Source organism: Lipophrys pholis, assembly GCF_963383615.2.
Source record: "Lipophrys pholis genome assembly, chromosome: 17".
In the NCBI taxonomy this organism is placed as follows: Eukaryota; Metazoa; Chordata; class Actinopteri; order Blenniiformes; family Blenniidae; genus Lipophrys; species Lipophrys pholis.
In genome coordinates, this window is record NC_137643.1 from 18,953,425 (window position 1) to 18,964,436 (window position 11,012).

An 11,012-nucleotide genomic window follows, 5' to 3' on the forward strand; every position below is an offset into this window, starting at 1 on the left:
CTGCTCTCCATCAACACCATGTGAGCCAGATTAGAGTTCTGAAACAAACAAAAAAAAAAGAGATGTCTTTGCTGTTCCCCCGAGTTGGAACAAGTCCTGTTCCTCTGTATTTAAAGAGAGTCTGTGGTCATCAGAGAAACCTTGTCATGTTGCCGGTGGCGTCGACTTCATAGGTCTGGGGTTGGTTGCCTGACGCGTCACTTTGAAAACGCAGTAAAAAGTGTGGATTGTGTTGTCGGCGGGTCCGTGGGCCGTTAGCTGCCCGCTGGTCCCGCTGTCTCCGGCTCAGTGACTCCAGTAGTGGATTAGGGTACTACTGTCTGTGTATAATATACTTCAGTGTGGCGAGGCACAGAGCAACGATCCCCTGTAGAGGGTGTGAAGACAGACTCAGTCCGTCTCCTGCATCGGTGGAAAGGCTGGGAGCAGAGGGACGATTCAGGATCGCTCTTCCTGACAAGTTAAAGCATTCCGGGGGCCGGGACGGGGCGGCGTCACGCTACTGAAGAACCTGCAGGTTTTATCCAACCGCAGGCGACATTGAAGAGCCACACCAGGCTGATAATCAGTGGAGATTGATTGCAATTGTGAACGAGGGACGGTCTTCCTCCTTGCAGTTGCGGTTTTCGCGCCACATCTCGGTGGAGCGTTTTACTCCGGCCCGCTCCCCACTGGTGCATTTAGTCACAGAGCTGCTAATGACGGTAATGCTTGACGGCCGCCATGCGTAATCCAGCGAGGTAAAATGAGTTGTCAGTACCTTCCAAATCACAGAGGCGAAAAGGATCCGACACAAATCTGGTGCATTAGATACGACGGAATACATTGATGAACCGTTTACTCCAAATCAGGAGGTTTTGTCTGGCGAGAAAACACCTTCAACCACACCCAGAGATAAACTGCTCAATTCAAACGGGTCCAGAACTGCTGAACTCTTTTGAATGACGGCTCCATGTTTTCTTGTTGCTATTAGATATTAAATGGTCCTCAATTTTACATGATGTTCTCCAACAGTTGGTAATGGTTGGCAATGGCAATGGACTCAAAGAAACACTTATCCAGCAATTTATTTTGACATCTTCCGCACTCTGGAAATAGGCTTTACACTGTCAGTCACAGTCACTCAATCATGCACACGTTCACGGCAAGAGGGAGAAACTTCCGATAAAAAGTCTTGCCCAAGGATACTTTGGCAGACAGACAGGGCACGAGAACAGATGGATTTAGTGAACAACCTTGCGATGGGAAAAATTCAATTCAGTTTCATTTCTAAGGCGTCAAATACAACACAGTCATTTCAAGGCACTTTTACTGCGAGAAAAAAACAACAGCAATTCAACATGAGCAGGTAGAGGAGGTGGTGGAAAGGAAGACTCGATTTTAACAGGAAGAAACCTGCAGAACCAGACTCAGGAGGAGACTTTCTGCCATTCCAGTTGGGGTCAGAGGATCGAAGGACAGAGACAGAGAGAAACGTCCAACCCATTCTCCCAACTGTTCAACAGCTTGTCACCAGAGCTGAGTTACGTTTTAGAAACAAAATGAGTTTGTAAAACCGACAATATGTTAGGCTTGACTAAAGTTACCAACCTTATCTGTGGCGTCTTCATCCGTTCATCCTGTTTACTCTGAGATCAGTCCGACCTGGACCAATGAGAACATGCGTCTACTGTCTCCCGTCCTTCAGCACCATTGAGACTAAACTACTGGGATTTAAACCTCCAACCACCTGAACCAGTTTCCCACAAAGCAAACCCTCATGAAACCAGCGCTGTGTTACTTGAAGCTCACAGTTTTCTGTAAACTCACAAACGATTGGACTGGAGCTTTGTTGTGAAACATCAATGTAAAGCCTGATTACTTATTTATTGAAAGACATAAAAAAAAAAAAAAAAAAAGAGCAAAGAAGAGAGAAGAAAGAAAAGTCCAGCCTGTTTTTGTCAACATCGTGATGATGAATTTAATTTACTCTGACTGAGCACATTTGATGAATTACACACTTGGATGTTTGCTTCATCTCCATCAGTTTCAGCGTATATAAATATGGATACACTTCTCCGGGAATCTACGTCAGGTGAAGTTTGAACGGTTCGAACAGCTCCGCTCTACTTAACCCTCAGCTGCGCGATGATTCATCCCATCCTCATTTCCGCGCCCCGTTCAGACGATCGCAAATCCCGCAAAATCGGCACGCCGAGTGGGAAGTGGCGGCGCTGGAGTTCCTGCTTTTAGAGGGTTCAATAGAGAAATGTCAGTCCCGCCTACAGCGGATGTCTCTTCAATCGTATGTGCAGGAGACAATTCAGACATTATAGGACTGTACAGTACATCAGCAGGTGAGGGAACAACAGTCTGCCATTGTGGCGTAATTGTTGCTGTTGTAGTTGTACAGACCCCCCCCCCCCCCCATACTCACACACAAACACACCCATACTCACACACAAACACACACACACACACACGACTGCTAATCACAGCTTGGTACAGGTAGTGAGGCGTTGGGACTGCTGGTGATTGAGCCTCCCTGGTGGATTGGAAGCAGGAATCTGACAGACTCAGATAAAAGGCTGTTTGGAGTTGCCTGCAGCATCAAACAGCATCAGCCTCTGCCCCCCCCACCCCCCACCCTCCCCCACCACCACCTCGCCTTTTCCCTCCACCTCCTCCTCGCCCCACCTTCACTCCCCCCCCCTTTTTATTTTTTGTGGTTTACTCTGTTGCCATGGCTACACTTAGTCAGACCCGTCATGTCGTCTCGCCGAGGAACCTGTCAGGGGCGCCGCTGCTCAGATCACCTGACGTGGGTCGCCTCCGCCACGTGGCCTTCCTGTCGTCGTGCGTTCGACTCGGCTTTTGATTGAGCCTCCGTCAGCGGTGCCGGCGAGCCCCGGGTGCAATCCGCCGCCGTCGCCAGGCGTTGCGCTCGCAAACAATTTCGCACGAGGCCCATTTTTTGCTCTCCGAACAGCACGCGTGAATACATATCTCCCATCCAATTTCTGTGAAGAGAGACAAGTCAAAACGTCGCAATTTGAGTGGAGGATGGGGTGAAATTACCTGTGTGTGTGTGTGTGCGGAGGGGGATTCATGCTGCGGGCATGAGGTGTGTGTGTGTGGGGGGGGGGCTTTTCTACGTGAATAAAAATAGTAGTAGTTGGGATAAAAGACTGATTTGAAGACCACTTAAAGCTGAATTCCTCCTGTAAACATTTTGCGAGAAAACCTCTTACCTGCTGTTCTGGATGCTGTGCTTTTCATAATGTGCCGCAACAACAAAGAGGCATCACCTCCTTTCAGCTGCACGTCCAGTTGGCAGAGCGCAGAGGAAGTGTGTGTGTGTGTTGGGGGGGGGGGGTTACATGCTGATTGTATGGATATCGCCTCAGGGCAAATCCCCCCCCCCAATGTCATACAACAGGCAGATTTGCATCCCTGCAGTTTTGGTTCCCGCTCAGCACAAATGAATGAATGAAGGAATGAATGAATGAAAAAGAGAAGGGGGGGAGGGTCGCAAGGTGATGAGAGGATGGATGGTGGAGAGAGGCAGAGAATGAGCAATGTCGTGATGAAGAGAGGGCCGGGACGTGGGAGAGGGAGATGAATGGGGCCGAGAGGAGGAAAATTGGACAGGAGGCGGGGAGTGAATGAAGATAGAGAATGGCTCCAGATATCAGGAGACAGAGATTGTGAGCTATGTGCAGGTAATAAACAAGGCAGAAATAGATAGATATCTCCAGAGAGGAAAAAGAGAAGTGTGTGATTGTGCACAGGGGGTGGAGGAGGGAGACAGGGGTGGGGATGGGGGGTTGGGGGGGGTAGGGTGGTTTGTTTCTACCCACCCCAAAAAAAAAAAATAAATACCAAGAGAATAGCAGAAGAGAGGGGTAAGGAAGGAGAAGGGAGGGAAGCTGGAGAGAGTGTGAATAATGACACAAGCAGGAAAGATTTGGACGAACATGCTGTACTTAGACTAACTTGGCCAGCTGAGATGATGTGTATCCCCGCTAAGCTCTCCTTTAGGCAGGCTTAGATCTCATCAACTCACTCCAGGTTGGCACCGGCTTCAAATGCTTTGCTGTGGAGCCCTGGATTAACGATACAGCCGTCACTCAGGCACTTAAACAGGGGGTCTGCAGAGGCTTATCCCGTTGCCCCCCCCCCTCACCACCACCACCACCAAGCCCAGCTAACCCTCCACCACACGTACACTCCCACTCCCAACCGCCACATCCGTCCCGCCTTCAAAAGACCGCTGCGAGCGAGGAAGACTTTGTCGCCAACAATATCCGTCACGGTTCGCCAACGGTCGCGTTAATTTGAAAGAGGTTAAATGAGCACTTCTTTCTCCTCCTCCCCATTTCCGTTTTACTTCCCCTCGATCTTATTCCAGTTCTCTCTTTTTTTTTTTTTTTTTTTAATTTTGGTGCTCATCCAGACCTTCTCCTGCCAAATCACGTCTCCCTTCCCTTCCCTCGCCACGCCACCCCACCCCACCCCTCCCTCCTCTCCATCCACCGTCTCTGGCTGGAGCTCAGGCTTTCATATTTGGAGGCCCTGCAATCGATACGGGTTGTCTGTGATTGGGTTGCCTCGCGTGATTCATCTCTGTAACCTTGGTGATGGTTTGATGTGGAGGCTGCGCCCGTGTCCATATTATGACTCAGTGAGCGCGTGCAGAGAGGAGAGGCTGGTCAAGGGAGGTATCGATTGCTCCTTCACTCTCCCTGCCCTCACTGCTCTCCCCTCCATCTCCCGCTCTTTCTTTTATCCATCTTTTTTTCTCACGCTCCGCGCAGCCTTGATAGTTTGCCCATAATTTGAAATGACTTTGTGTTTTCAAGAAATGATTATTTAACCCTAAATGTTCCCACGGGTGTTAATATTTATCTCTTTTCTCTTCTCTCCTCCTTTTCCTCTGTCTCCCCCACCACCTTCTTTCTCCATCCTTCTTTATCATTTCAGAACTCCATCAGGCACAACTTGTCCCTGCACAGTCGTTTCATCCGGGTGCAAAATGAAGGGACGGGGAAAAGCTCCTGGTGGATGCTCAATCCAGAAGGAGGGAAGATGGGGAAGGGACCCAGACGACGCGCCGCCTCTGTAGACAATGGCACCCGCCACCTGAAAACCAAGGGTCGCATCAGCCGAAAGAGAGCAGGCGCCATCGGCCTTGGACGGGGACAAGGTCAGGCAGCTGGACCAGCGATGCAGGGCTCCCCGGAGCACGGCAGCCCGGCGGGCAAGGGAGGTGTGGGCATGTGTGGTGAGGAGTACGACACCTGGATGGACCTCCATTCCCGCACCTCGTCCTCCGCCTCCACGCTGAGCGGCTGTCTGTCCCCAATCTTGGCTGAGGCTGAGGCTGACGAGCCGGAGGAGGGCGGACTCTCCTGTTCGGCATCTCCACGACTTTACCCCAGTCCCACCAGCACCCGGTCCCCAGCCTTGGGCACTGGAGGTCACTGCCCCTCTGTGGAGCTGCCTCAGCTGACTGACCTGACCGGAGCTATTAGTCTGGATGAGAGTGGCTACACCCAGTCCCCACAAATCAAATGCAATGGTTATCCCTACGTGCCTGGGCCCAAGGCGGAGGGCTCCTACACTGGGCCCATGTATGGACAGGCTTCCATGGGCATGCTCCGGCACCACACTCCCATGGAAACCATTCAGGAGAACAAGCCAGTCAGCTTCCAGCGCCCGATGAGGGGCTACTCGGAGAACAATGCCCTGCAGAGTCTGCTTACCGGAGGTCCGCCATACTGCAACAAAGAGCCCGTGCTTGGTCCCGGGCGGGAACCACACACACTGATGACACAGGGGACCAACGGGGTTCACAGCCAGCACAGCCACAATCAGAATCGCAACCACAATCACAGCCAAGAGCACGCTCACAATCCTAGCCTACACAACGGCCATGGCTCAGTCCACGACCAGAATGCAACCCACCATCAGAACCACAATCAGGGTCACAAACACCAAGCCAGCCTTGACTATAGCCACAGCCACAAGCCACACCCGGCCCACGACTATGGCCCGAGTCACGAGCACGCCCATAGTAACAAAGTAAATCACAGCCATGATCACAACCCTCGCTCCAGTCAGATGCACAGTCACACACCCCACAACCCTCACAACCCTATGCACAGCGGGCCTCCCCACCAGGCACTGTCCCCCCGGGTGAGTTCTGACATTCTTCAGCCCTACACTCTCAAGACCTCTAACCATTACGGGCCCCGCCCCCACCTCCCAACGTCCCCCTCTCTCCCGCCCAACCCGGCTGGCGTCATGGACGTTCCCCAAGACCCTTGCCGCCTGGCGTCCGCGCCTCACCCCCGTCACCAGCCTTACCCGGGAGCTCACCACCAGGGCATGACTGACTCGTGGCACGGCTACTACCACAACAACCACCAGCCAGGCAATGCTGGTTACCAGGGGCAACAACAGCACAACTCCCTTAGTAGAATGGCAGCCGGCTTGGAAATGGAGAATGTCTCACATAGTTTGGACTGCGACGTGGACTCCATCCTGCTCAATGACTTCATGGACACAGAGAGCATGGACTTCAACTTTGACGGCTCTTTGTCCCAAGGAGTGGGCATGGGCATGGGCATGAGTTTGGGGGCGTTCGCTTGCCCTCCACCAGCACACAGCAACCAGAGCTGGGTGCTGGGGTGAATTTAGGCCCGAGGGTCTGGAGAGACAAATTTTACCAGAAAGCCCAGCCGCCGGGCGAGGCTGCCGGTGGCCGGTACCCTTGGACTGACTGACTTTGGTTCTGTTTCTGTGAGACAATGCATATTGTCATTTTATTTCCTGGGGACTCCCTACACTACCACATTATATGCTTTCTCTCTCTCTCTCTCTCTCTCTCTCTCTCTCTCTCTCTCTCTCTCTCTCTGCCACCCTGTTCATAAAGCCTTCTGTCTCCATATTGAACCTGCCCCCAATGAGCCCAGCGCTAAAGAAATCCCGCCACCCCCCCCTCCTCCCGCGTTCATGCCCTTCAGTTCTGTTTTGTTGTTTTGATGCCCTCTTCCCAATCTCTCCCCGCCTGTCCTAAGCTCTCAAGCACTTTACATCCATCTTTTCATGCAGATGCAGTAAAACAAAGACCAGGCAGAGTCACGTTGCGTGTTGGCTTAAGTTTAATGTATGCAATCCACTTTACAGTATTATCTCCTCCTACAAAGAAGGTGTTGTTCTTGACTTTAAAACATGATCAAACAGCTGCATAAATATCTTCACTGGTGAGGGGCTTTCAGATTGGGGGGGGGGGGGGGGGGGGGGGGGGGGGGGGGGGGCTTTGAGGTTTAAGGATGAGGAGAAATAATAAATTTTAATTTTTCCATGGAGAAGGGGGGGATGAGATGAGAAGGGTTGAAGGTAGGATAAAGGAAAGTGAACTCCAGGTTTAGTATGATTCCTCCTCATCCCGGTGGGCAGTGGCGTTTCCTTCACGGCAGGACAGTCATCCATCAGGCAACCATCAGCAGCACTCCATTGAAATGCAGCGTCCCTTCTTTAATCTCCAAAGTAATGCCAGAGTGATGCATCACTATTGCAAATCTAATGCGCTACTCTGTGTTTTTTCAACCTCCGCCTCTCGCTCTTCAACTCCGGACACACCGGCTTAATGTGTTTTGGCGAAAGTGATGATTAAAGTCACTCTGCACTAAATGGGGGAGGGATTGAAAGGGGGTGATGTTGCGGGAGGGGAAGAGGGGAGATGATAGGAGAGGAGAAATGCAAATATTCCCTCCATGCCGCTTCCTCTCTCCATTTTGTGGATTTATGTAGCTTTCCCCGTAATGAAATAAGCAACGATCAGAGCCCGGGCTGTGCAATCCCCAGGAGCTCCCTGATTGGCCGGCACCGGACTGCTTTAGCGGCGGCACCTTCACCGGCTGACCCCACAACAGCTTAGCGAGCCTGGCCGAGGATGATGATGAAGCTGCCGTCCTCAGACCCCGGGCAACCTCGTCTGATTCACTAACACCCGGGTTCAAGCCCACTCCGTGCTTCTTACTCCTGCGAATTGCTCGCTGATGAACAGCGTCAGCAGATTACTATTTGGTGCTATCTCCCCTTCCCAGGCTCCCTCCTATCGCGCCGCCCCATCCCGAGGTTACTCGGAGGGTAAACAAGAGTAATTAACCGCCAAACAAGATGGATGATTTATGCAAGTGTGTGTATTCGCTCATTGGCACAAAGTCATAATTCTTCGCCCCGCACCGAGTACGAGGAGGGCATTTTTTTCTTTTTTCTTTTTGTTAGAGAGAGAGATGTGGTGTCCAACGACGAGGTAAAAGCGAGTGGTGTGCCCACGTTGTCCTTCAAGTCCCCCCCCCCATCCTGGCCACCGCTTTACTTTGCTGTCGTCTTTTCTTGTGCTTGTTCTGTGGTTGTGCAGTCGTCTGTCCTGTTTCAATACAGCGTGGATTGGAGCTTTTGTGTGCATTCTTTTCTTCTTTTTCTTCTTCTTCTTCTTCTTCCTTTGTTTCATTGCGGGAAAACTATTTGAAAGCGAGGTGGTCGGGGGTGTGTGTGTGTGGGAGGGTGCAATTGCCAAGTTCTGGCACCTGTCCGATTAGAGAGAATAGGAACAAGCGAGAGACGAAAGGTAGATAGATAGAGCGAGATACTGAACGAGAGGGAGGGAGCGAGAACGCCAGGCTGCTACAGATTTTCCAGCTCACTAGCTTTCTGTAGAATTGGCTGTTTCAATCAGGCCAAATGTCAAGTGCTACTCAGCCAGCTCCAGTGAGCTTTGACCAGAAAGCCACTTCTCCCTCCTGATCAAGGACAATGACGGGTATTTCCATACACATTTCTTTTGATTTCTTCTCTCCTTTCTTTCACCAGTTAAGATGGCCCATTGTTGTAACCCCCACCCCCCCGACTGTCAATTGTTTTCTGGCCAGCGAGCACTTGTGTGTGTGTCGAGCTTCTCATGTGTGTGTGTGTGCGTGTGCGTGTGAGTGTAGCACAGCGATGTACAAGAACTGATTAAGGGAATATTTGTTGAGAAGTAACTCGCCCTGGTATTGTCCATGCCTGGCTGAGTGCAGCATACATAATATATACAGTTTATATTTATTGGTTGGGGAGACGGGCCAGCGGAGGCCCGATCAGACCCCCACTGCTTCGTCTTCTCCGCGACGAAGAGGCAGAATGCTATTTCAGTTTGACAACATTTCATTCTGTACATAATCTATATTGAGAAAATTGTATTATAATTTTTTTGCAAATATCAATTTCTTTTCTAAAATGATGTATCTGCTCATCTGGTGACCGTAAAATAAAAACAAATAAGAACGAAGGTGATGTTTGTGTCTCTGTTATTTGAATGTGTTGGGGGCATAGAGGCATACAAATACAGTCCCACGGATCATTCTTATCTGTACGCCAATCGGCCATAACATTACAACCACCAGCCTGGTGTTCTGTAGCTCTCTTTGCTGCCAACCCTGAACTCCAACAGACCTTTGTGAGGTAACGCCGCCATGGGATCAATAATCCTTGACCTCATAGCCGGTGCGATACTCTCAGCAGATACTGACCAGGACGGACCAGAAGCAGAACACCACCGCTGTGAAGCTGAAGATGCTCTGAGCCAATCATTCTACCATAATTTGGCCAAATTAACCACAAATCCAATGTTCAAGACAAAATGTTCACTCGTTATCCAATACATCTCACCTCGTTATAGGAAATATATGTTTATGGGTAAAATCCAGCAACAAATGAAGAATAATGAGAAAGTGGCGGATAAAGGACAGAAAAATGACCTTGTGGCACCAACATGGCGAATATGAATCGTTCAAATCCACAGAACAGACCAGTGAACTACTCATATGATCAATAGGGGTAAATGGCTGAGATCCATGCTCACAGAAACAGACGTTACCATAGTTACTTGGAAAACCTTACAGAAGGAAGGTTTTTTATTTGTTGGTTCATCCATTCGGGGCTTTGTTAATCCATCTCCCGTACTTGGTTTATTCAGACGAGGGTCACGGGTTGTTTGTGGTTTAGCTTTTGAATTCTTAAAAAAAAATAAATAAATAAATAAATAAAAAACTCACAAATCTTAACAGTCTGCTGAAAGTCCACAGAGAGAGTTTTAGAAAACCCTTGGTCCGCGCCCAGTTTATACTGACAGTAGTTTGAAACGGCAAAGACTGAGGGAATACCAACTACTTTCAAAAGGAAGTAGTTCTATCTATCTATCTATCTATCTATCTATCTATCTATCTATCTATCTATCTATCTATCTATCTATCTATCTATCTATCCATCCATCCATCCATCCATCCATCCATCCATCCATCCATCCATCCATCCATCCATCCATCCATCCATCCATCCATCCATCCATCCATCCATCAATTTATTTATCTGGTCATTTAATCCACACAATATAAACCAGCTGAGGAGACAAGGAAGCGGGTGTCAAATTACAAGCAATGAAAGTAAACTCTAAGTCATTTATACTGAAATTCAAAAGTTAAACAGTATTTTTAAAAATACTTGAATGAATTCGATCCAGTGCAGGGCAGTATGAGTTCTGTTGTATGAAAGATGGTAAAAGAATCCGAATGAATAAATTACAACAGAATGTATTTTGCAATTTGCTGATAATGTGTTGATATTTTAAACCTAAAGATTTTTCCACATTGTATGAAAGCCAAAAGCTCTCACTTTGTCACTGCTGAATCCTTCATATTTAGCACAACTTCTTCTATTAAATGGAAAACATCACGGTGACAGTGTAATTCAGCACAAGAATTACAGATTCTAGCGCCATACAAACATACTTGTTCAAACTTCTCATCTCTTTGGTAGGAAGAAAAAGACATATATCCACATAGCTAAGGGATTACGTGATTTCCTGTGCCATTTTTCCCATTTAAAGAGAATTTTAAGCAATTATTGTGATTTTGGTCAGTTTTACGCTTTCCGACACACATTTGGGAAAAAAAAAACACAAGTTACAGAGGCAAAAGTCTTAA

At 49.0% G+C, this 11,012-nt stretch overlaps 1 protein-coding gene across 1 annotated transcript in view; it reads left to right on the top strand.

Moving 5' to 3' along the window:
- Window positions 1–6,843, top strand: part of foxo6b (forkhead box O6 b) — a gene marked incomplete at its 5' end in the record, with an annotated part of 49,906 nt that extends 43,063 nt beyond the window's left edge. The window contains one exon of the mRNA XM_080485666.1: window positions 4,963–6,843. Within this exon, the coding sequence (XP_080341792.1) occupies window positions 4,963–6,675 (1,713 nt within the window). The 3' untranslated portion in view covers window positions 6,676–6,843. The remainder of the gene's footprint in view (window positions 1–4,962) is intronic.
- Window positions 6,844–11,012: the final 4,169 nt, after the last annotated feature.